This window comes from Carcharhinus amblyrhynchos, chromosome 11 (genome assembly GCF_965287045.1).
Source record: "Carcharhinus amblyrhynchos chromosome 11, sCarAmb.v2.hapA, whole genome shotgun sequence".
In the NCBI taxonomy this organism is placed as follows: domain Eukaryota; kingdom Metazoa; phylum Chordata; class Chondrichthyes; order Carcharhiniformes; family Carcharhinidae; genus Carcharhinus; species Carcharhinus amblyrhynchos.
In genome coordinates, this window is record NC_137334.1 from 7,546,869 (window position 1) to 7,573,594 (window position 26,726).

The 26,726-nt window shown below is 43.3% G+C and overlaps 1 protein-coding gene across 4 annotated transcripts in view; it reads right to left on the bottom strand.

Annotated features, from left to right (window-relative positions):
- The window catches only part of LOC145349904 (protein FAM117B-like), a 334,408-nt gene that overhangs the window by 25,488 nt on the left and 282,194 nt on the right, over nt 1-26,726 (bottom strand). For all 4 annotated transcript variants that reach the window (XM_080198540.1, XM_080198542.1, XM_080198539.1 and 1 more), the window contains one exon: nt 23,957-24,109. In XM_080198540.1, the coding sequence (XP_080054666.1) occupies nt 23,957-24,109 (153 nt within the window). The remainder of the gene's footprint in view (nt 1-23,956; nt 24,110-26,726) is intronic.

Sequence of the window (26,726 nt, forward strand, 5' to 3'; positions counted from 1 at the left end):
ACTATTTCTGTAGTTATTTCTTTTAGGATCCTAGGATGCAAGCCATCAGGGCCAAGTGATGTATCTGCACTAGTAATGGAAATAGTATTTACTTCCTTTCCTGTATTATTTAGTATTAATGGGATATCTGAAGCATCTTCCATTGTAAAGATTGATGCAAAATATCTGTTGAACTACTGTCATTTCCTTGCTCCCCATAAACTATCTCCCCAAATTCATTTTCTAAGGGGCCTATGTTCACTCTTATCTTTTTCTTTCTTTTTATGTATTTAAAGAAGCTATTGTTGTCAGCTTTTATATTCCTTGCTAGTTCTCCCCTGAAGTTTATTTTCTCACTATTATCTTTTTAGTCCTACTTTGTTGGATTCTGAATTTATCCATCTTCTTTCACTCGTCTTTGGGGCTATCACTGACTTTTGCCTCCTTATATACTTTCTCTTTTAATTTAATACTCTCCTCAATATCCTTGGTTAGCCTTTGTGGCTTTATGCCTCTCTTAGGATCTTTCTTTCTTACTGAGACATGTTTGCGGACAGCAATAAATTAATTCCTTGAATGTCTGCCACTGCTTGCTTGTCTTTCCTGTTAATCTGTCTGCCCAATCCACTTCAGTTAAGAACATAAGAACATAAGAAATAGGAGCAGGAGTAGGCCATCTAGCCCTTCGAGTCTGCCCCGCCATTCAATAAGATCATGGCTGATCTGTCGTGGCTCAGTTCCACTTTCCCGCCCTCTCCCCATAACCCTTAATCCCCTCTCTTATCAAGACCCCATCAACCCGCTTCTTAAAAATATTTAGCGAGGCAGCCTCCACCACTTCAACGGGCAGAGAATTCCAGAGATTCACCACCCTTTGAGTGAAGAAATTCCTCCTCAACTCCGTTCTAAACCGCCTCCCCTTTATCTTGAGGCTGTGCCCCCTAGTCCTACTGTCTTTTTTGAGCGGGAAGAGTCTCTCCACCTCTATCCTATCCATCCCATTCATCATCTTATACGTCTCAATGAGATCTCCCCTCATTCTTCTAAACTCTAACAAGTACAAGCCCAGTTTATTCAGCCTCTCCTCATAGCTCAATCCCCTCAACTCCGGTATCAGCCTAGTAAACCTCCTCTGCACTCCCTCCAGGGCTAAAATATCCTTGCGCAGGTGTGGCACCCAAAACTGCACACAGTACTCCAGCTGCGGCCTCACCAATGCCCTATACAGCTGCAGCAAGACCTCCCTACTTTTATATTCAATCCCCCTCGCTATGAAGGCCAGCATCCCATTCGCCTTCCTGACCACCTGCTGCACCTGCAAGCTGGGTTTTTGCGACTCATGCACAAGGACCCCGAGGTCCCTCTGCACCGTCGCCTGCTGCAGTTTTTCGCCACGTAAGTAATAGTCCTTCCTACCATTCTTCCTACCAAAGTGGACCACCTCACACTTGCCAACATTAAATTCCATTTGCCATTTCCTGGCCCATTCGCCCAGCCTATCTAGATCCTTCTGCAGACTCTCCACACCCTCCGCACAATTTGCCTTTCCCCCAATCTTGGTGTCATCACCAAATTTCGACACCCTGCACTCGGTTCCCTCCTCCAGATCATCTATATAAATGGTAAATAGCTGAGGCCCCAGCACCGACCCCTGGGGCACCCCACTAGTCACCAACCGCCAATCCGAATAGCACCCATTGACCCCCACTCTCTGCCTCCTATTTGACAACCAATCCTCTATCCACGCTAACACCCTACCCCCAACTCCATGTCCCCTGACCTTCTGCAATAACCTCTTGTGAGGTACCTTGTCAAACGCCTTCTGAAAATCCAGAAAGACCACATCCACCGGCTCTCCTCTATCCACCGCCCTAGACACATCCTCATAGAACTCCAGTAAATTTGTCAGACACGACTTCCCTTTAATGAAACCGTGTTGCGTCCGCCCTATCAAGCAATTCCCTTCAAGATGCCTCGCAATTTCCTCCTTAATGACAGATTCTAACATTTTACCTACCACAGACGTTAAACTAACCGGCCTATAATTCCCCGCCTTTTGCCTGGCACCCTTCTTAAACAACGGCGTAACATTAGCCGTTTTCCAATCTTCCGGCACTTCCCCGGAATCCAGCGACGTCTGGAAAATAACCACCAAGGCATCCACTATAACCTCCGCCATTTCTTTCAGGACCCTCGGATGCATTCCATCCGGTCCTGGGGACTTGTCCACAATCAGCCCCTCCAGTCTGTCGAGCACCACCTCTCTAGTAACAGTAATGTCATTAAGACCCTCCATTCCTACCACCTTTCCATCTCTAACACCCGGCAAATTATTCACGTCCTCCTCCGTGAATACAGAAACAAAAAAGTTATTCAAGACCTTAGCCATATCCCCATCCCCTACCACTAGCTCCCCATTCTCATCCTCTAAAGGACCAACGTTCACCCTAGCCAGCCTCTTCCTTTTTATATATTTATAAAAATATAAAAAAGGATAGCAAGAGTTAAGTGCTAGCCCAGCCTCATAGCTTCTCCTACCCTCCTTTATCAACTTCTTTATCAATCTTTGTTGACATTTAAACCTTTCCCAATCCTCTTCTCGCCCACTGCTCTTAGCTACTCTAAATTCCTCCGCTTTTAATTTAACACTTTCCTTCACCTCCTTCGTTATCCACGGCTTATTACCTCTCTTCCTACTGTCCTTTTTAACCATCGGAATAAATTTCTGCTGAGCACCAAGAAAGATCTCCTTAAAGATCCTCCACTGCTCCTCAGCAGACCTACCTTCCAACGCACTCCCCCAGTCCACATTCGCCAATTCTTCTCTCATCCTACCATACTCCCCTCTGTTCAAACAAAGGACGCGTGTCCGGGAACCCACTTTCTCCTCCTCCATCTGCACCAGAAACTCCACCATACAATGATCACTCTCTCCAAGAGGATCCTTCACCGCAAGGTCCCTAATTCTACCCGCCTCATTACATAGCACCAGATCCAAGATAGCTCGCTCCCTCGTCGGCTGCAACACACACTGTTCAAGGAAATTATCCCGGCAGCATTCCAAGAACTCTTCCTCGAGCCCACCTCGTCCAACATGGGTCGACCAATCAATATGCAGATTGAAATCCCCCATAACTACTGCCGTCCCATTCCTGCACGCCGCACTTATTTGCGTGTTAACAGCCCGCCCCGCCTCCAGATCATTATTCGGGGGCCTATAGACGACACCCACCAGCGTCTTCCTCCCTTTGCTGTTCCTAATCTCCACCCACAACGATTCCACGTTCTGCTCTTTGGCTCCGATATCATCCCTTGCTACCACCTTGATACTATCCTTAATCAGCAGAGCTACGCCACCCCCTCTTTCCTCCTGCCTATCCTTCCTAAACACTTGATAGCCCTGTACATTCATCTCCCAGTCCCTGTCACCTTGCAGCCACGTCTCTGTAATGGCCACCAGATCGTATCCACTTGTGTCGATCTGCGCCACCAGCTCATCCACTTTATTCCGAATGCTTCGTGCATTCAGATAAAGTGCTTTCATCCCAGCCTTCACCTGGACCCTATTTGCCGTAACGCCACCAATTGGGACATCCTTGGCCTCTTCCCTTACCTGTACCCTATCCTTAACTTTAGACCTCGTAGCATCACCTACCCTCGCACCCTCCCCCCGCCTAATTAGTTTAAAGCCCTGTCTACAGTCCTCTTTACTCGATTCGCCAACACTCTGGTCCCAGCACGATTCAGACCAACCCCATCCCGCCCAAACAAGTCCCACCTACCCCAATACTGGTGCCAATGCCCCATAAATTCGAACCCATTCCTCCCACACCAATCCCTGAGCCACCCATTCACTTCCTTTATCCTGTCAACCCTACGCCCGTCTGCACTCAGTTCAGGCAGTAGCCCAGAGACGACCACCTTGTCGGTTCTACTTTTTAACCTATCCTCATTTCATTGCGATTCCCTTTACTTAAGTTAAACATACTGGTTTCAGATCCAAGTTTCTCTCTCAAACTAAATATTAAATTCTATTATGTTATGATCACTACTTTCTAGGGGATCTTTATTAAACCTGCCTCATTACCCAATACCAGATCCAAAATAGCCTGTTTTCTGGTTGGCTCCATGACATATTGCTCTAGGAAACTATCCCTAATGCACTCTCTGAATTCATTGTCGTGGCTACCTCTCCAACTTGATTAATCCAATTAACGTGTAAAGTCACCCATATTTATTACTCTATTCTTTCAACATGCTCATATTATTTGTAGATTTATATTCTTACATACAGTGAGGCTACTGTTGGAGGTCTATACACTGTTCCTACCAATATCTTCTTTCTCTTGTTTTTTTTTTACCTCCACCCAAGTGGACTCTACATCATCATCATGTCTCAAAACTGTCCTCATTTCAGCTATTAACAGTGCTACCCACCATCTTTTTTTTCCTTCCTGTCTTTCCAAAAGGTCAAATATTCTTGAAAATTAAGTTCCCAGTTTTGATCTTTTAACCATGTCTCCATAATGGCTACGATATCATATCAATTTACCATGATTTGCCCCGTCGTTTGTCTACCTTATTCCAAATGCTGTGTGTTACATCACAAAGCCTTAAGGCTTGCCTCTTTTAATAATTCTAACTTTTCTGCAGCGCTTATTTGCCTCTCGCACTCGACTACCTTGTCAACCATTTTTGTGTTTTAATTCTGTCATTGTTTCTCTTTCTCTTGCCACCCTGTACCGGCAAAGGTCCTTACATCTCAGAACTTGGGTATTGAATCCCAAAATTGTTCAACATTTCATGGCATCTCTGAAGTGTTTTGTAGTTAAAATTCAGAGATAAAGATCAACGTATCTATTTGTTACTGCTGCACTCTGGTCTTTGCTTTGAGGACTATTATTTGCTCAGCCTTTGAAATGGCTCATAGCGAAAAGCATTGCTCGGAATTTGTATCTGTTCATATGCTAGTTGTTCAATGGAGAGTAAATGGAATACAGATCCAATGTGGCTACTGTACTTCTAGATTGATTTCACACCAAAGGATGTCTTGCGTTACTAAAACTAAATTATAGAATCTCAAGATTGGTATGGTGCAGGTGGTGGCCATTTGACCCATCATGTCTGCACCACTCTTCAAAAGAAGATGATGACTTTGTTCCATTCTTCTGCCTTTTATTTGTAATTCTGCACATTGTTTCTATTTACATATTTAGCTAATACCCTCTTGAATGCCTCCCATGAACCAGAGTTCACACATGGACAGTACATTCCAGATCCCAACCACTTGTTGCATGCAATAGTTTTGTCTCACATTGCGTGTGTTGCAAATCACTTTGAATCCGTGTCCTCTCATTCTCAATTCTTTTAAGAGCAGGAACAGTTTCTCCCCATCTCCTTTTGTCTTCCTGTGGCTCCTTCATGCCACACTCAGTAGATGGTGCCTTGATGTTGAAGGCAGCCAAGATCATCTCACCTCTAGCATTCAGCTCCCATCCATATTTGGACCAAGGTTTTACTAGGTTCCACAGTCTGCAGGACCCAAACTAAGCATGGGTAGTTGGCAATTGGTGGATAACTGCCACTTGACCGCATTGTTGACAACACTTGCATGCCTTTTCCTATGGTTGGGACAAAACTGACGAAGTGATATTTAGCTAGGGTAGATTTGTCCTGTTTTTTTTGTGCATAGTATATACCTGGACAATTTTCTACTGCTGTGCCGTATGCTATACTGGAACAGCTTGTTCAGTGCGGCTGGTTCTGGAATACAGATCTTCAGTACCTGTAACCTTTGCCATGCTGAGTGCACATAGCTGCTCCTTGATGATATGAATTAAGCAGCATTTGTTACTGATATCTGCAATGGAAACTCAAAAAAGACGAAGATCACCCATATCCCCCGTAAACACTTCTAACTGAAAATCAAAGCAAATGATTCAGCCTTACATTTTGCTTCCCCATTCTTAAAAGGGATTTTTTTCAGAGCTTTGATATAGTCCGTTGGCTGTGAGATCATTTAGTTCTGTCAATAGCATGCTGCTGTTCAGCAAACATGTGTAGCTTCGTTGGGTTTACACCTCAATATCAGGTAGTCCTGTTGTTACTTTCGGCTTGCTGTTCTAGACTCCTTGTTGAACCAGGATTAAGAACATAAGAACATAAGAAATAGGAGCAGGAGTAGGCCATCTGGCCCTTCGAGCCTGCCCCGCCATTCAATAAGATCATGGCTGATCTGTCGTGGCTCAGTTCCACTTTCCCGCCCTCTCCCCATGACCCTTAATCCCCTCTCTTATCAAAAACCCATCAACCCGCTTCTTAAAAATATTTGGCGAGGCAGCCTCCACCACTTCAACGGGCAGAGAATTCCAGAGATTCACCACCCTTTGAGTGAAGAAGTTCCTCCTCAACTCCGTTCTAAACCGCCCCCCCTTTATCTTGAGGCTGTGCCCCCTAGTCCTACTGTCTTTTTTGAGCGGGAAGAGTCTCTCCACCTCTATCCTATCCATCCCATTCATCATCTTATACGTCTCAATGAGATCTCCCCTCATTCTTCTAAACTCTAACGAGTACAAGCCTAGTTTATTCAGCCTCTCCTCATAGCTCAACCCCCTCAACTCCGGTATCAGCCTAGTAAACCTCCTCTGCACTCCCTCCAAGGCCAAAATATCCTTGCGCAGGTTATTTTGGCCTTGAGTGTTAGTTTGATGTTGACAAAGTAATAAAGAATATGTCAGGGCGTAAGTTACAGATTGGGGCGGAATAAAATTCCACCCCAATCTGTGGGAGTGCCGCACAGAATGGACAATGCCCCACAATGGGACATGGTGGCCACAAGATTGTGTTCATTCCTACCAATTCTGTCATGGAAAATTGTATCTGCAGCAGTAGCTTTGCCACATACTAGCCATTTAAACTAAGTTAGCACCACCTAAAGGGACACCTGCTGCAGAGAATTCTCACTCAGGCATCCAAAAACCAGTAGTTAGCTATATTAACTTGAATTTTTCAGAACTATTGAGATTATGAATTACAATTGGTAAAGAACTCGTGGCCTAAGCTAAGTGACACCAGTGGTTTTGCAACACGAATCTGAATTGCAAGTTTCTCTGACTCCAGAACAAAGCATGCATCTGTCAAGGTTATGGTGCACAGTATGTTTAACCTACAGAAAAGTGACCAGCTTAAACATTACTTTCAGATTTTACTTTTTGTTCCAAACATATCCCTGAGGGCCTTGAGCTTCGGTGTTGATTTTTCTTCTCAGGATTTGGTGGGAGAGGGAGGTGCAATTTACATGCATCCGATGCCTTTTTTACTGGGTATGAGTGGCCATTGTTCATCAACAGTGCATCTGAATGTGCCATTCAATTGTAGGATAAGCAACAGTTGAGTCTAGTCTTGCTTTCACCTATGTACATAATTCTGATGAGACCACTTTATTGAAATGATGTGGTCCATCAGAAGTCATATCCACCACAAAATATCCTGTAGATAGGAGCGCAGAATCTAAAGACTGTGATCTTTGTCCTGGCTTCCATTTTTGTTCACAGCCCTGCGCAGGCTAAGGTAAAATACACCTCAAAGTGGAAGCTTTATACTATGGTGAAGATTCTCAGTCCTTATTTCCAGCTGTCAGCTGGAGGAGTGAATTTGTAATCAGCCAGACAATGGTGCATTTCTGCATTGGGAGGAAGAAAATTTCAAAAGGAACGCAATCAACAAATGAGTCCCTTACGTCGAGTGTAGAGCAGGCTTCATACTTTTGTATAACAGATAATTGGTGCCATTTGATTTAGATTTTTAAATTGAGGACTGGACTTCCACTGACTACCACAGCAAAGGACAAGCTTCAACTTATCCAACTTGTGTGAAAGCATAACCTAGAGTAATAAAGAATTTTAACAAATAGAAATTGACAACTAACCTTGGGAGATTAGAGAGATTTATCAGCAATGGGAAAGAAAAAAACTAACGCCATAGTTCAGGAGCAGGATCTAGCTGCAGCAAACTGCAGCAAGGAGAAGAAAATTATTTTGAAGAAAAGGGTGCTATTCCCCTTTTGAGGTGACGAGAAATACTGTATGTGCAAGTTCAGCTAATTTGGATGAATTAACATTTGACTTGAGTTGACTTCTGAGTTTAAGTAAAGATGCTGCATTCTTACAACTGCTGTCTCCATGTCACTATTGAATTTAATGGCATAATTTTCAATGCACTAACAGCGATTGTACAGCGCTTCTCCATTTAAAATTGTTTTGTTGTGAAATCAAACTGATTCAATTATCAATTAATACTTCTGCCATTTAATAAAAAAAGTTAAATAAATCTTTTGATTGTCTAGGTGGCATGGAAGTGCAAAAGGAAGTGGGTTGAAGGCATGTGGCTTGGAATCAGTGACCACTGGTTCAAACAAAATGTTTCACCTTGCAATTCAGAGATGCTCCCTAATCCATCAGCTGAGACTGGTGCCAGCACAAAGGCGAGTGTTAGTGCTGCTTCACTGTGCAGCTGTTTGACTCAGCTGGGCTATTCAACTTAGTAAAACCCTCTTATTTAGAGCTGAACAGGTGTGGAGAAAACTAAATCAGATCTTTATTTGGTAAAAAAGAGCTGCTTATAGATGTGATTCTGTTTTTTAAAAAAGACAGCAAAGCAAAAATCACAAAATACTCTGCACAATATGTTGCACCTACTTTGCCTTGCAAATCAAACCATAGGAAGCAAATGCAGTCTAAATTAAAACTTCGTGGTCTGCCGGGTTTAGCAAATTTGGCTTTTTTATACATCCAAAATGGTCATCACCCTTAAAAATTAGTTTAACAGTGACAAATCCATAAACAAAAGCAACTCTCACCAACACATTGCTTTTTAATCTTTATCTCCTGTCCAAGTCTTGCCCTGCTTTCAAGGTGGTGATTTATTTCCAGGCCTGGTACATTTTGTTTAGACCAACTGAATTAAACTGAAGTCCATCACAACATAAGATGTATAAACCGTAAACAGTGTTCTGCCTGATTTTTTCAGCATATTAATGCCAATAAGAAAATCCATGCTCAAATCCACATACTTAAATGTTGAGTCAACATTATTTTGTGTGATGCTTTATTTATCATCTGAAATTGCTCTCACCACTATAACTGCCAGTGCCAAGGTTGCAGTGGCGGGCACTGAATAGGTTACGCAAGGTAAAATCTGGAATCAGTGTCTTGCTCTATTTTAATAATAATTTCCAGCATCATCCATCAATTAAATCAATGAAAACAGTTATTGTGCAGACTTCTAAAATTTTTAGATGCCCATAATTACATCTTACTAAATCCTAGAAATAATATTCCATGATTTAGAAGTGATGTACACTCAATCAACTTAAGAAAATCAGTGACAATAATGAAGATAAACAGGACAAATACAAAAGAAGGAAGTACAATAACCAGTCTTACTAGTTGACTGAGTTTTTGAATGAGTTAATAGCAATGATTGATGACAACAATGTGGTTGACATGGTACGTATGGACCTCCAAAAGGTATGTGATGAAGTGCCACAGATTAGCTTGTCAGCAAGTTGAAGCCCACTGAATAAAAGGAACAGTGGTGGCATGGATACAAAGTCAGCAGAGTGACAAGAGTGTGTAGTGGTAAAAAGATTACTTTTGGACTGCATTAAGTTACAAAACGTCATAGTTGGTGGAATAGGTAGATACGAAACATATGGAATTTAATGTAGAGTAGTAATACATTTTGATAACTAGGAAAGGCAATATCCATTAAAAGGTACAATTCTAAAGGGGTGCAGGAACAAAGGTACGTGCACACTAACTCTCTGAAAATGGGAGGGCAGGTTTAAAATGCAGTTGAAAGGTCTACGGGATCCTGAACTTTGTAAATAGAAGCATTGAATATAAATATAAGGAAGTTAGATGCACTACTGGCATGGCCTCATCTGGAGCACTGGATCCTGGGCACTGGACTTTAGGAAGGATGTAAAGATTTTAGACAGGATACAGAAAAAAATAAGAAGGGTTTTAGGGATGAAGTACTTCAGTTACAAGAATAGATTGGAATAGCCGAAATAAAACTTGAAAATTATGAGTAGGTAGGGAGAAACTATTCTGTTTGGCGAAAGGGTAGGGACACAGACACAGTGATTGGCAAAAGAAGAAAACATGAGTGGTTTGGACCTGGAATGCATTGCCTAAGAGGGTAATGGAGGCAGATTTAATCGTGATTTACAGAAATTAATTGGATAAGCAGCAAAGATTAAAATATTTTAGCATTATAGGAAGGGCAGGGGAGAGGGACGAACTGAGTTGCTCTTGCAGAGAGCCAGCATGACTTGATGGACTGAATGGTTGCAGCACTGAAGGAGCCATTCTATGATTCTTGTCTACAACATCTGTTGCAATGAACTTCAGTGACATACCTTAACCACCGGATTCCATTCAATACTGAAAGTTTTAAAAAGTTGAGATATTCAGATATACATGGTCCCTTTATAACAATGCAAGTTCAACATTTTTTATATTTCTATTACCTAAACAGGATACATTGTATAATATAACATTTATAGATCTAATAACCACTCACCCCTCACACAACTTTTACCTTTTATGCATTATGGAACTGGGCCATCTCATAGTGCAATATGGTATACTTCATTCAAAAACACATCTGCACCTGGATTTAAATCTTGCAGTTAAATTCTAAAACTCATAACCACAGTCGAATTATTTCAACCATCAATAAAACAAGAATAAAAGAAGCTATTGTATAAAGAGATGGTAATCAGCTATTGAATGCATCTTGCATTCCTCTTATAGGCCAACATTTCCAACTGTATATCCTCCTTTAGTAGAGAAAATTTCATTATGACAAATTGAGGACATATTTCATGATATAGTCATCTCACTTAGTTCATCACAATATGATTTCACCAGTACTGAAAAGCTTATTCAATGGCATCATGATGAAAAGCACCACCTATTGCAAAACAGCCTCTATTGCCAACTGGTGATCACCTCACCTGCAGTCATCGTCAGTGTGGGTACAATCGTCTTCTGATTGTGGGATGAGGAGAAAAGGACAGGATATAAGAACATAAGAAATAGGAGCAGGAGTAGGCCATCTAGCCCTACGAGCCTCCCCCGCCATTCAATAAGATCATGGCTGATCTGTTGTGGCTCAGTTCCACATTCCCGCCCTCTCCCCATAACCTTTAATCCCCTCTCTTATCAAAAACCCATCAGCCCGCGTCTTAAAAATATTTAGCGAGGTAGCCTCCACCACTTCAACGGGCAGAGAATTCCAGAGATTCACCACCCTTTGAGTGAAGAAGTTCCTCCTCAACTCTGTTCTAAACCGCCCCCCCTTTATCTTGAGGCTGTGCCCCCTAGTCCTATTATCCTTTCTGAGTGGGAAGAGTCTCTCCACCTCTATCCTATCCATCCCATTCATCATCTTATACGTCTCAATAAGATCTCCCCTCATTCTTCTAAACTCTAACGAGTACAAGCCTAGTTTATTCAGCCTCTCCTTGTAGCTCAACCCCCTCAACTCCGGCATCAGCCTAGTAAACCTCCTCTGCACTCCCTCCAAGGCCAAAATATCCTTGCATAAGTACGGCGCCCAAAACTGCACACAGTACTCCAGCTGCGGCCTCACCAATGCCCTATACAGCCGCAGCAAGACCTCCCTACTTTTATATTCAATCCCCCTCGCTATGAAGGCCAGCATCCCATTCGCCTTCCTGATCACCTGCAAGCTGGGTTTTTGCGACTCATGCACAAGGACCCCGAGGTCCCTCTGCACCATCGCCTGCTGCAGTTTTTCGCCACGTAAGTGATAATCCCTCCTACCATTATTCCTACCAAAGTGGACCACCTCGCACTTGCCAACATTAAATTCCATTTGCCATTTCCTGGCCCATTCGCCCAGCCTATCTAGATCCTTCTGTAGACTCTCCACACCCTCCGCACAATTTGCCTTTCTTCCAATCTTGGTGTCATCAGCAAATTTCGACACCCTACACTCGGTTCCCTCCTCCAGATCATCTATATAAATGGTAAATAGCTGAGGCCCCAGCACCGACCCCTGAGGCACTCCACTAGTCACCATCCGCCAATCCGAATAGCACCCATTGACCCCCACTCTCTGCCTCCTATTTGACAACCAATCCTCTATCCACGCTAAACACCCTACCCCCAACTCCCTGTCCCCTGACCTTCTGCAATAACCTCCTGTGAGGTACCTTGTCAAACGCCTTCTGAAAATCAAGAAAGACCACATCCACCGCCCTAGACACATCCTCATAGAACTCCAGTAAATTTGTCAGACACGACTTCCTTTTAACGAAACCGTGCTGCGTCTGCTCTATCAAGCAATTCCTCTCAAGATGCCTCGCTATTTCCTCCTTGACGACGGATTCTAACATTTTACCTACAACAGACATTAAACTAACCGGCCTATAATTCCCTGCCTTTTGCCTGGCACCCTTCTTAAACAACGGTGTAACATTAGCCGTTTTCCAATCTTCTGGCACTTCCCCGGAATCCAGCGACGTCTGGAAAATAACCACCAAGGCATCCACTATCACCTCCGCCATTTCTTTCAGGACCCTCGGATGCATTCCATCCGGTCCTGGCGACTTGTCCACAATCAGTCCCTCCAGTCTGTCGAGCACCTCCTCTCTAGTAACAGTAATGTCATTAAAACCCTCCAGTCCTACCACCTTTCCATCTCTAACACCCGGCAAATTATTCACGTCCTCCTCCGTGAAGACAGAAACAAAAAAGTTATTCAGGACCTCAGCCATATCCCCATCCCCTACCACTAAGTCCCCCTTCTCATCCTCTAAGGGACCAACGTTCACCCTAGCCAGCCTCTTCCTTTTTATATATTTATAAAAACTCTTGCTATCCTTTTTTATATTAAGCGCAAGCCCAGCTTCATAGATTCTCCTACCCTTCTTTGTCAATCTTCGTTGACATTTAAACCTCTCCCAATCCTCTTCTCGCCCACTACTCTTAGCTACTCTAAACGCCTCCGCTTTTAATTTAACACTTTCCTTCACCTCCTTCGTCATCCACGGCTTATTACCCCTCCTCCTACTGTCCTTTTTGACCATCGGAATAAATTTCTGCTGAGCACCAAGAAAGATCTCCTTAAAGATCCTCCACTGCTCCTCAGCAGACCTACCTTCCAACGCGCTCCCCCAGTCCACATTCGCCAATTCTTCTCTCATCCTACCGTACTCCCCTCTGTTCAAACAAAGGACGCGCGTCCGGGAACCCACTTTCTCCTCCTCCATCTGCACCAGAAACTCCACCATACAATGATCACTCTCCCCAAGAGGATCCTTCACCACAAGGTCCCTAATTCTACCCGCCTCATTACATAGCACCAGATCCAAGATAGCTCGCTCCCTCGTCGGCTCCAACACACACTGTTCGAGGAAACTATCCCGGCAGCATTCCAAAGAACTCCTCCTCGAGCCCACCGCGTCCAACATGGGTCGACCAATCAATATGCAGATTGAAATCCCCCATAACTACGGCTGTCCCATTCCTGCACGCCGCACTTATTTGCGCGTTAACAGCCCGCCCCACCTCCAGATTATTTGGGGGTCTATAGACGACACCCACCAGCGTCTTCCTCCCTTTGCTGTTCCTAATCTCTACCCACAACGATTCCGCTTTCTGCTCCTTGGCTCCAATATCATCCCTTGCTACCACCCTGATGCTATCCTTAATCAGTAGAGCTACACCCCCCCCTTTTCCCTCCTGCCTATCCTTCCTAAACACTTGATATCCTTGGACATTCAGCTCCCAGTCCCTGTCACCTTGCAGCCACGTCTCTGTAATGGCCACCAGATCATATCCATTTGTGCTGATCTGCACCACCAGCTCATCCACTTTATTCCGAATGCTTCATGCATTCAGGTAAAGTGCCTTCATCCCAGCCTTCACCTGGACCCTATTTGCCGTAATGCCACCAACCATACTCACGCCCCCTACTCCCTCTATTATTGGGACATCCTTGGCCTCTTCCCTTACCTTTACCCTCTCCTCAACTTTAGTCCCCGTAACGTCACCTACCCTCGCACCCCCCCCCCCCCCCCCCCAATTAGTTTAAAGCCTTGTCTACAGTCCTCTTTACTCTATTTGCCAGCACTCTGGCCCCAGCACGGTTCAGACCAACCCCATCCCACCCAAACAGGTCCCACCTACCCCAATACTGATGCCAATGCCCCATAAATTCAAACCCATTCCTCCCACACCAATCCCTGAGCCACCCATTCACTTCCTTAATCCTATCTACCCTACGCCCATCTGCACTCGGTTCAGGCAGTAACCCAGAGATAACTACCTTGTCGGTTCTACTCTTTAATTCCATTCCCAGCTTCTCATACTCCCTCCCCAGATCCTCAGTTCACATTTTGCCTACATCGTTGGCACCCACATGTACCACAACGACCGGATTCTCACCCTCCCACTCCAGGTTCCTCTGAAGCCCAGATGCGACATCCCGGACCCGAGCACCAGGCAGACAACACACCCTTTTGTGCACTTTGTCATTGTGACAAAGGACAGTGTCAATACCCTTCACCCCACTATCCCCAATCACTACTACGTTCCTTTTCACCTTCTCCTTGCCTATGTCCTGCTGTATCACTGTACTGTGTGCAGTTTGCTCACCAACCTCACCTCCCTCGTTCTCGTCCAGACTGGAAGCAAGAGCCTCAAACCTGTTATGCAGATTAAGAGGCTGAGGCCTCCTCTCCCCACCCTCCTTCCTCCTCTCAGCAGCCCCCTCTTGTTCCTGACCCTTAGAGTTAGCCAGTCTAGGGGGGGTGGATGTCACTTGCACCCCATTGACAATGGCACCCTCTCTCCCCTGCCAGTTTGCTGCTCATTGCTGTTGTAAAGTGCATTGCTGTCGATAGCAGCATGCTCAGCTATGATTGGCTCCATAATTGAAAGGCTTAGCATAAAACTTGGGTTAGCTACAGGAAGGCACATGCTGACCATGAAATCCTAGTCCAGTCCAACAACAACCACCAACTCTGATGGAAAGGAGGCATTATATAAACGAATTCAACATTAATAAAAGCTTTTTCTCAAACATGCTTTCAAAACTGGTATATTCAAATATGTGTGTTACAAAAAAGCCCAACTTTTATCACAACCACTGCATTAGCACTGATAAGCTTAGACAAGGACCGAGTGACCAGTACTTTTGACATCCAACAAATTTATTTGGCATTGCAAGCTTTCGGAGCGCTGCTCCAAAAGCTTGCAATACCAAATAAATCTTTGACTTTAACCTGATGTTGTGAGGCTCCTTACTGTGTCCACCCCAGTCCAAAGCTGGCATCTCCACGTCACAGTATTTTTGAGTGAAATAATATAGAATACTTCATCGAGTTAAAACTATGGCTTGAGGATCACAATTCAAGTGGTAATAACTGTGGAAAGAACAGGGGACAAGAATTTTGCCATTTTAGAATCAGAATCCCTACAGCGCAGGAAGAGACATTTAACTCATCGACCTTGCACTGACAACAATCCCACCCAGACCTTATCCCCATAACCCCACTCTGCTAATCTCTCTGACACTAAGGAGCAATTGAACACGGCCAATTAACCTAACCCACACATTTCTAGGCTGTGGGAGGAAACTAAAGCACCCAGAGAAAACCTGTACAGATACAGGGAGAATGTGCAAACTCCACACAGACAAGTTATCTGAGGTCGGAATTGAACCTAGGTCCCTGGTGCTGTGAAACAGTAATCCTAACCACTGTGCCACCGTGTTTACGCTGGAAACTGATCGTGTCTGCCAATCTGTGTCAGTGATCTTTCCTTTTTGAGAAAGATTGTTGTTCAATGTGGCCAATGCTAACAAGGCAATACATATTGCTTATTCTTATTCATATTGCAGATTCTAAAATGGCAAAATTCTTGTCCCCTGTTCTTTCCACAGTTATTACCACTTGAATTGTGATCCTCAAGCCATAGTTTTAACTCGATGAAGTATTCTATATTATTTCACTCAAATAAAGGGTCAACCACAGTGTTGGTCGGTAGGCTAGACCAGTTGAGAGTAGGTTTTAAGGATAAATCAGTTGTGCTTTGAAACAAAAACCAGCAGCTTTCTTTATGCCAAATTTACAGAGTTCATTTCACAATTTGACATGCTGAGATTTTAAAGTCATCATCTCTGACTTTCTGGTCCAGGACCGTGACAACACTTCGGTGTCCCAATCCTACTTTCAAGAAGTAGCATTTCAGCAAAATCAAAAAATAATCTTTTGGTGGGGTCAAAGTCGCTCCCAATGGCAACATAAATCTGCACTACCAGATGCACTGATGAACCACGGAGCTCAACATGTTTCTGCAGGGCCTAAAACATCTGCAAGATTTCCTGGCTAGTGTGGACTTCCTCTTGTTCAGTAATCAAAAACAAATCACAAGATAGACTTTTCTCATTGTAATCAATGCGGAATTCACTTCCGAGTACAACTTTGCCACAATGCTTGAAACTGTAACAGGATGGAACTGTCAAAATATGAAGGGCCATGAGAGAGATCGGAAGTTGTGGAAAGAAAATCCCTCCCTTCCTGATCAGCAGGTATCTCCCAAAACAACTATTTTGCTCAATTTGGCAGTCAGAATGGAAACCAAACACAAAATGGGAATAGCAATCTTTTCAATGATCTCAACTTTGACAGTTCAGTGTCAATGATGCCTACTGAGAGAACCTTACAGAAAATCAAGGGCAACTAAGATCTGTAACTGGGAACTTCACCAAGGGATGACCAGGAGGAGATGAAGCAACTGTCAAGATTTGCACTGGAATAGCATCAGAGGTTATCGGGACGGGAGTCACATACAGATAGAACAGTTAGGGGGTAAGAGTGTCAGAGAGATGAAAGGAGCACACTTCTGCTAAGTTTGATGAATGGTCATTAACCCAAACCATTAACTATTCCTCTATCCACAGATGCTGCTGAGTATTTCCAGATTTTTTTTAAGATGTTGTTGCATCAAAGGCAATTTCAAAGTTAGATGTTTCTGAAGAGTGAATGTGCTGTGGCAGTGATCGTCACTCTGGAAAGCAGAGAAGGGAGGAATGGTGCACCTGGTGTTTAGATCACAGTGTAGTTTGTAGAAATAGCAGACAATTATTTAATATTGCAGCTTAGGATAAAAGATGAAGAGAGTCTGAGATTATGGGCAGAAGCAAGTGGCCAGGAAAGTGGGGCAGATGTGTGACCATCACCAGTAGATAATAAAATTGTTAAAAAAAAAAATTGCTGAAGTTCAGGTGTAAAGTGTCAATCAGAGCACTTGCAAATGGTGATAAAGAAATTTGGATGCGGCCTAGGATGGTGAAGATACAGTTTTTGCAGGAAAAGATGTGGTTAAGAATCATATTTCCAAGAGCAGTGAAACATTTTGGCTTGAAGTATACAACAAAAAGCCAACTGACAGATGGAAAAGTAGGCCCAGCAAAAAGAGAAGTAAGAAAGACAAGTGAAGCTGAAGGACGAAATGAGAAGTTCAAAGAAATTCATAAAATCAAACTGAAAGTTGGCAGCAGCACCAACATATCACAAACAGAACCAGGATTTTGACTACTTTTTTCTCTACTTTAATTCTTATGAATACTTCAAATCAACCTTATGAAAGGGGATTCCCTAGTCTCACCATGAGAACTGATTAAGGTTCACATTCACAACCAGAAGTCTTGTGTACACATCAACTGGCGATACAGTCCCAGTTTTTCTTTCAGATTTCCAAGTCACGATTTTCTTCAAATTACAATGTCAACATGTATAGATAATTAGCTTTTGTGCAGTATTTTGAGGCGAAATAAATAAGTGAAACGTGTTCACTCAGAGAACAAATGGGTTGCTTCATAAGGACTATTACTTACGTGGCAAAAAACTGCAGCAGGCGACGGTGCAGAGGGACCTCGGGGTCCTTGTGCATGAGTCGCAAAAACCCAGCCTGCAGGTGTAGCAGGTGGTCAGGAAGGCTAATGGGATGCTGGCCTTCATAGCGAGGGGGATTGAATATAAAAGTAGGGAGGTCTTGCTGCAGCTGTATAGGGCACTGGTGAGGCCGCAGCTGGAGTACTGTGTGCAGTTTTGGTCGCCGCACTTACGCAAGGATATTTTGTCCTTGGAGGGAGTGCAGAAGAGGTTTACTAGGCTGATGCCGGAGTTGAGGGGGTTGAGCTATGAGGAGAGGCTGAATAAACTAGGCTTGTACTCAGAGTTTAGAAGAATGAGGGGAGATCTCATTGAGACATATGAGATGATAAATGGGATGGATAGGATAGAGGTGGAGAGACTCTTCCCACTCAGAAAGGACAGTAGGACTAGGGGGCACAGCCTCAAGATAAAGGGGGGGCAGTTTAGAACGGAGTTGAGGAGGAACTTCTTCACTCAAAGGGTGGTGAATCTCTGGAATTCACTGCCCGTTGAAGTGGTGGAGGCTGCCTCGCTAAATATTTTTAAGACGCGGGTTGATGGGTTTTTGATAAGCGAGGGGATTAAGGGTTATGGGGAGAGGGCGGGAATGTGGAACTGAGCCAAGACAGATCAGCCATGATCTTATTGAATGGCGGGGCAGGCTCGAAGGGCTAGATGGCCTACTCCTGCTCCTATTTCTTATGTTCTTATGTTATGTCACCCTTCTGTCTCTCATGTTTTCTGATATTCTATCTTCCAAAAGGCATCAGAACTCCTGGTTAGGATATAGTTTCAAGGAGAAATTCTAGATGCAAGAATCCAGCTTTTTCAGTGATACTTTGAGCACATTTGTTGCAAAGCATTCAGAAAGGAAAGCTTTAGATGACTTTCTTCCATCTAACTTGAGAACGCATTATGACTACTGCAACCATCACTCGCACAAAAATAACCAGAAAGCTGAACAAAGATGTTTCCGGTCTGTATGGCTTAGTTATTCACTGCTTTAATCAAACTGAAACGTTGCAGATACCCCAGTTAGGTTGGACATTAAACTCACATACTCATCAACCAAGCTCAGCCTAAGCCTGCGGCAAGGTTTCTTGCATAACATGGCTTCCAATTTGCAAAAACTAAACCCAGGATGCTCTCTGAGAGCAAGAAGAAAACATCACATACAACAATACTGAGCAGCTGACAATTAACACTGGAGTTTGTTACATACGAACAAGGAGGAGTAGGCCATTTGGTTGACTGAGACTGCTCCCTCTTTCAATAAGACCATGGCTGATCTGATTTTAACCTCAATTCCACATTCCTGCCTCCTCCCACCCGGACCCGTAACCTTTCACTCCCTTGCTCATCAAGAATCTATCTACCCTTGCCTTAAAAGCATTCAAAGATTCTGCATCCACCACTGTTGGATAAAGATTTCCAAATACTCATGATGTTCACAGAATTATTCTTCCTCATCTCTGCTTTAATTGGGCGACCCCTTACTTTTAAATAGTGACACCTAGTTCTAGGTTCTGCCACAAGAGGAAACATATTTTCTAGACCCATTAGTCAAGACCCCTCAGGATGTTACAGGTTTCAATCAAGTCACCTCTTACTCTTCTAAATGCCAGTGGATACAAGCTTAGGTCCAGCCTTTCCTCACGAGACAACATACCCATTCAAGGTATTAGTCTAGTAAACCTTCTATCAATTGTTCCCAATCTATTTATATCCTTCCTTAAACAAGGAGATCAATACTGTTCACAGTACTCCAGGCATGGTCGCATCAATGCTCTATAAACTGAAACATAAACTTCCCCACTTTTGTATTTAATTCCCATCCCAATAAATGTTAACATTCTATTAGGTTTCTTAATTATTGCTTGTATTTGCATACTGATCTTTTGCAATTCAAGTACTTGGACACCCAAATCCCTCTGCATCCTCTCATCATTTAAATAATATGCTTCTTTTTCACTCTTCCTGCCAAAATGGATAATCTCACGTTATACTCCACCAGCGAGATCTTTGCTCACTCAGCTAACTTGCCTTTTTTTTTAAGCCTTCTTCTTGTCCTCGTCACAACTTATTTTCCTATCTATCTTTGCGTCATCAGCAAATTTAGCAACCATATGTTTGGTTGCTTCATCCAAATCATTTATGTGACTTATAAAATTTGAGGTCCCAGCAGTGATCTTTTGGCGACCAGAAAATGACTCATTTATGTCTACGTACTGTTTCCTGTTAGTTAGCCAATCTTTTATCTGTGTGAATATGTTACCTCCTAATTTTCTGCAATCACCTTTGATGTGGCTTCTGAAAATCTAAGCAGAGCCTATCTATTGGTTCCTTTCTTTGCACAAAATGTTATTTCTTCAAAGAGACCCAATAAATTGGTTAAACATTATTCTGTTGTGATAATATGTATTTTCATGGCTGTTGTGATAAATGTGCTTTAATTATTGTTAAACTCAAACATCTTGCATTACTTTAAAATCAGTATTGTTTTCTTCCCACCCCCTTAAAAAATTATCACATAAATGAAAATTGTTTTGTAAAGCATGCTGAAGTGCTTCATAAAAGGACAAGGAAACTGGGCACCAAGAAGAACTTAGAAAAAATAGCCGAGATGACCAAAGCACTGGTTAAAAGAGATAAATTTTGAAGATAGATTAAAATGGGCAAAGATACAACACAGTCAGGAAAAGTGTCACAAAGCACAACACTAGAGTGGCTCAAAGCTGCAAATGATAATGGTTTACAAGGAGGCAAAAATAGAAAATTATTTTCTATTTTTGCCCCCTCAGAAATCAGCAGAAATTTATTCCGATGGTCAAAAAGGACCATAGGAGGAGAGGTAATAAGCCATGGATAATGAAGGAGGTGAAGGAAAGTGTTAAATTAAAAGCGGAGGCGTTTAGAGTAGCTAAGAGTAGTGGGCGAGAAGAGGATTGGGAGAGGTTTAAATGTGAACAAAGATTGACAAAGAAGGGTAGGAGAAACTATGAAGCTGGGCTAGTGCTTAATATAAAAACGGATAGCAAGAGTTTTTATAAATATATAAAAAGGAAGAGGCTGGCTAGGGTGAACGTTGGTCCCTTAGAGGATGAGAAGGGGGACTTAGTGGTAGGGAATGGGGATATGGCTGAGGTCTTCACGGAGGAGGATGTGAATAATTTGCCGGATGTTAGAGATGGAAAGGTGGTAGGACTGGAGGGTCTCGATGACATTACTGTTACTAGAGAGGCGGTGCTCGACAGACTGGAGGGGCTGATTGTGGACAAGTCGCCAGGACCGGATGGAATGCATCCGAGGGTTCTGAAAGAAATGGCGGAGGTGATAGTGGATGCCTTGGTGGTTATTTTCCAGACGTCGCTGGATTCCGGGGAAGTGCCGGAAGATTGGAAAACGGCTAATGTTACGCCGTTGTTTAAGAAGGGTGCCAGGCAAAAGGCGGGGAATTATAGGCCTGTTAGTTTAACGTCTGTTGTAGGTAAAATGTTAGAATCCGTCATCAAGGAGGAAATAGCGAGGCATCTTGAGGGGAACTGCTTGATAGAGCAGACGCAGCACGGTTTCGTTAAAGGGAAGTCGTGTCTGACAAATTTACTGGAGTTCTATGAGGATGTGTCTAGGGCGGTGGATAGAGGAGAGCCGGTGGATGTGGTCTTTCTTGATTTTCAGAAGGCGTTTGACAAGGTACCTCACAAGAGGTTATTGCAGAAGGTCAGGGGGCATGGAGTTGGAGGTAGGGTGTTAGCGTGGATAGAGGACTGGTTGTCAAATAGGAGGCAGAGAGTGGGGGTCAATGGGTGCTATTCGGATTGGCGGATGGTGACTAGTGGAGTGCCCCAGAGGTCGGTGCTGGGGCCGCAGCTATTTACCATTTATATAGATGATCTGGAGGAGGGAACCGAGTGTAGGGTGTCGAAATTTGCTGTTGACACCAAAATTGGTGGAACGGCAAATTGTGCGGAGGGTGTGGAGAGTCTGCAGAAGGATCTAGATAGGCTGGGCGAATGGGCCAGGAAATGGCAAATGGAATTTAATGTTGGCAAGTGCGAGGTGGTCCACTTTGGTAGGAATAATGGTAGGAAGGATTATTACTTACGTGGAGAAAAACTGCAGCAGGCGATGGTGCAGAGGGACCTCGGGGTCCTTGTGCATGAGTCGCAAAAACCCAGCTTGCAGGTGCAGCAGGTGGTCAGGAAGGCAAATGGGATGCTGGCCTTCATCGCGAGGGGGATTGAATATAAAAGTAGGGAGGTCTTGCTGCGGCTGTATAGGGCATTGGTGAGGCCACAGCTGGAGTACTGTGTGCAGTTTTGGGCGCCGTACTTACGCAAGGATATTTTGGCCTTGGAGGGAGTGCAGAGGAGGTTTACTAGGCTGATGCCGGAGTTGAGGGGGTTGAGCTATGAGGAGAGGCTGAATAAACTAGGCTTGTACTCGTTAGAGTTTAGAAGAATGAGGGGAGATCTCATTGAGACGTATAAGATGATGAATGGGATGGATAGGATAGAGGTGGAGAGACTCTTCCCGCTCAGAAAGGATAGTAGGACTAGGGGGCACAGCCTCAAGATAAAGGGGGGGGCGGTTTAGAACAGAGTTGAGGAGGAACTTCTTCACTCAAAGGGTGGTGAATCTCTGGGATTCTCTGCCCGTTGAAGTGGTGGAGGCTACCTCGCTAAATATTTTTAAGACGCGGGTTGATGGGTTTTTGATCAGAGAGGGGATTAAGGGTTACGGGGAGAGGGCGGGAATGTGGAACTAAGCCACGACAGATCAGCCATGATCTTATTGAATGGCGGGGCAGGCTCGAAGGGCTAGTTGGCCTACTCCTGCTCCTATTTCTTATGTTATGTTCTTATGAAAAGTGAGGAGATTTAGACTGAGATGGAGGACAAGACAAGAGTGCAGAAGTTTGGTGTAGAAAGATTCTGAAAAGTAATTAAAAATATTTGGGATGGTCTGTTAATGGAGATTTATGAATGATAAGACACAACACAATGGGGGATGTGACAATCTAAGCAAACATGATGTTCAAAATAAGATGACATTCAAGTCGTAGTAGCAGAAAGCCTTGACTGAATAGGGTTATTGAGAGGTATGGAGGGGGAAATAGAAGGCATCTAAGGTACCCACTGAACAAAGTCTTCGAAAAATGACATCTTGAATGCTTTTGCCCAATTTGTTTTGAGGTCATTGCTAGAATATATGGAAAACATTGAATCAGCTCCCAACTGTTGCATTAGCACAAGTTCTCAGCCTTCCAACTGTCTGAACAAATTTCACTGAGACATGCGCAGTACTTAAATAGATGTATCAAACTTGATTCTTTCAAACTTTATTCACAAACTGTACAATGGCAAATTTGGGGCTGCTGCCAATAACATTACTTAATATATGAAAGCCAAACAACTAAAGTCAGATGTTTGATTCCATGTTTTGTGTATGCTTTAACAGGGTCACTCACCTGATGAAGAAGCAGCGCTTCCAAAGCTAGTGGCTTTTGCTACCAAATAAACCTGTTGGACTATAACCTGGTGTTGTGAGACTTCTTACTGTGTTTACCCCAGTCCAACACTGGTATCTCCACATCATAACAGGGTCTGCCCAGGGTTTGGCACATGGATGGCCTTAGCCCAGCCCAGTGTTTCTTTTGCAGAAAGTCCTAACAAGTTATTTTGCTGAAATTTTGCAGCACCAGTGTTATGCTCATAAACAGAGGACTAAGCTTGGAATTTGATCAATATCTCAGTTCTGATATCATCTGTAATATTTATAGAAAGAGATGTACCCAGGCAGAAAACATCTCTCACACGCCACCGCTGTTATTCTGTTTACAGACACACCAAGTCCTGTGCCTTCCTGAATAGCTTTTGATGAGGTTTTTGTTTTAACTGCACAATACATAAATGCAAATAAGCTAAATCCAATGCAGTCTAATCTGAGTTATTCCAACACCTTGTCACCAGAGGGCGCTCTAGATAAAGAAACACTTACAATCATCATCTGCTCCTCTTTGTCCCCACTCTCCTTGATAATAATTCGCTCAATCTCCTGGTTAAGACCCTCAACACTGTTGCGGAATCGGGAAACGGTCGACTTTGAAATAGGAATAGCCACTGGAATCAAAACAGTCTTTGGAATGGGTGCCTAGAACACAATTTTTAAATAGCACATCAGTACAGAGGAAAGTACAAAGCTGCAAATGAATGCAAGCCACTTTAAAATACATAGAAATATTAACTCTAAAAACGGAATGTAAAAGATGCAACATCTTGTTCAATGATCTAATTGTCAATTTTACAAATCTCACACCGAAGGTTTGACCGTAGAAACATGAAGAGAAATTTAGGCCTCTTTTGTAGAAGGCATGCAACCATTTGTTATTAATTCTGTCTTTCCATCAAGTCACTTCCAAGACGTATTGATACAAGATCTGGAGAACAAATCGAGAGTTGGCTTAGTGATCTTGTCCCACCAGGTCATCGCTGCACTCATTGACTTTTACTACTCCTTTAAGTGTAGAGATTTTAAAACCTTAATCCCCAAGGCCTCCATATCTCATGCAGTGTATTGCTCCACAGTTCACTGTCCTGCATATCTCTCCTTGGAATGTTAACAGTCTGACTCTGCATCCAAAATTAGCAAATGATCTCTCAGCAGTCTTGGTCCTACTTTTCAATTCCACTAAACCTTCCCATGATTTTGGGATCTCAGTCATCGCATCTGGTCTTGCTTCATATCCGAAGTGAAGGGCCTTAGCACGCTTATTAACATCATCCACAAAAATGGAACCAGATTCCACATGCATGTTGATGATATCCAGCTCCAACTCACTCAACCCTTTATTGCTTCAAAGTTAACAGACTGATCGACATCACATCTGGGATGACCCAATTAGATTCAGATGGTCAAGGCCACTGTCTTTGGGCCTGCTTGTGAGCTGTGTCTTTATCCATCTCCTTGATCATTAGGTAGAATCTGTCCATACACGATTGCTATGCTCTGTTTGACTATGTTCTTCTGACCATATCTGAAAGACTGCTATCTTTTGTCTCCATCCCTTCAGCACTTTTACACAATGTTGTCACTTCCAGGTTTCTCCACAATAATGGAAGGTCCACTGGAATTATCCTTCACCATGGAAATTTCACAGCATATCCTGCCCAAATGATTCTGTCAAGTCCTCCTTACTAAAATTTGAGGGCTCGTAGGAAAATTGGGAAAATGATCCCAGAAGTTAGTCAAAGAACCCGACAGAGTTACATTTGTCACATTATACTTTACACATGAAGCATCCCAGATTCCTCTAACACCAATCTGGGGTATAACTGGTCCTACTGGAAGTGGTGGCACAGCAGGAGTTTTCCCCAAGAATCCTCAACATTCACTCTGGACCTCAAGGCTCCAGGTCAAAATGGATAAAGTAATCACTATTCTCTGCTGGCCCCTACTTGAAAGAAGCACTGAGGGACAAGGACACAAAACATATTGTGGGTAGGGGAGTTCAATGACTATCATTATGAGTGGCTCACTAGTATAATGGATCATACTAGAAAAGTCCTGATGACAAAGGAAAATCCTCCTTGATCTCATGATAACTGTCCCATGACAATATTGTTTGCAGTGACTACCACACAGTCCTTACAGAAGCAAAATCCAGTCTTCAGGATACAATCCATCCTGTTGTGTTGCACCATCACCTTATTGAAATCCCGGGTGTCCCTGATGCAACTACTTGGAGCTGCTCCATCATATCACCTCCCCTTCATCATAAGGTAAGACATGGGGATTTACATGACAATTGCATAGTATTCAGTAGCATTCAACTTCTCAGATTTGAAGCCGACCATGGCCACATTCAACAAGTCCTGGACAACATTCAAGCTTCAACTGTTAAGTAGCAAGTAATATTTGCACCATACAAGTGCCAGACAGTGACCATCTTCAATGAGAGAGAATGTAACCACCTCCCCATGACATTCAACAGAATTGCCATTGCTGCATACCCGATTATAAATACCCTAGTGGTTACAAATGACCAGAAATCGAACTGCAGCTAAATACTGTGGCTACAAGAGCAAGTAGAAGCTGGGAATTCTGTGATATGTCGCTCCTGACTTCCAAAGTCTGTCCATCATCTATGAAGTACAAGTCAGGAGTGTGATGGAATACTTTCCACTTGCCTTGAGTACAGCCCCATCAACACATGAACCTCAACAACATCCAGGACAAAGTAAATCCCCCACCTTAAATGTTCACAACCTTGACCATAGGCACACTGTGCCAGAAGTGTATACATTATAGAAGATGCACTGCAGCAACTTGTCAAATCTCCTTCAAGAGAAACTTTCAATCCCACAGAGTCTACCACCTAGAACAAGGGAGCAGATGCATGTGAATACCATCATTTATGGGTTCCCTTCCAAGCCATACACCATCCTGACTCAGAAATATATTACAGTTCTCTCACAGTAGTTGGTTTTAAAACCTAGAACTCCTTTCCTAATTGTGTACAGTTGAACCTATACCAAGTGGACTGCAGCAGTTCAAGAGGCATCAACCACCATCTTTTCCAAGGCAATTAGGGATTGGCAACAAATATCAGCCTCACCAGCAGTGCACCATTCCATGAAAAAAAAAGTTTGTTTGAAAATAGAACGAAAGCCTTTCCAGTGTTACAAAAATGCAGTCCAAGATAGTCAAATTTCTCAGCACCAGCACTTATAGTGCACCAAATGGGTATAATTCCATTCAGTCTATAAAG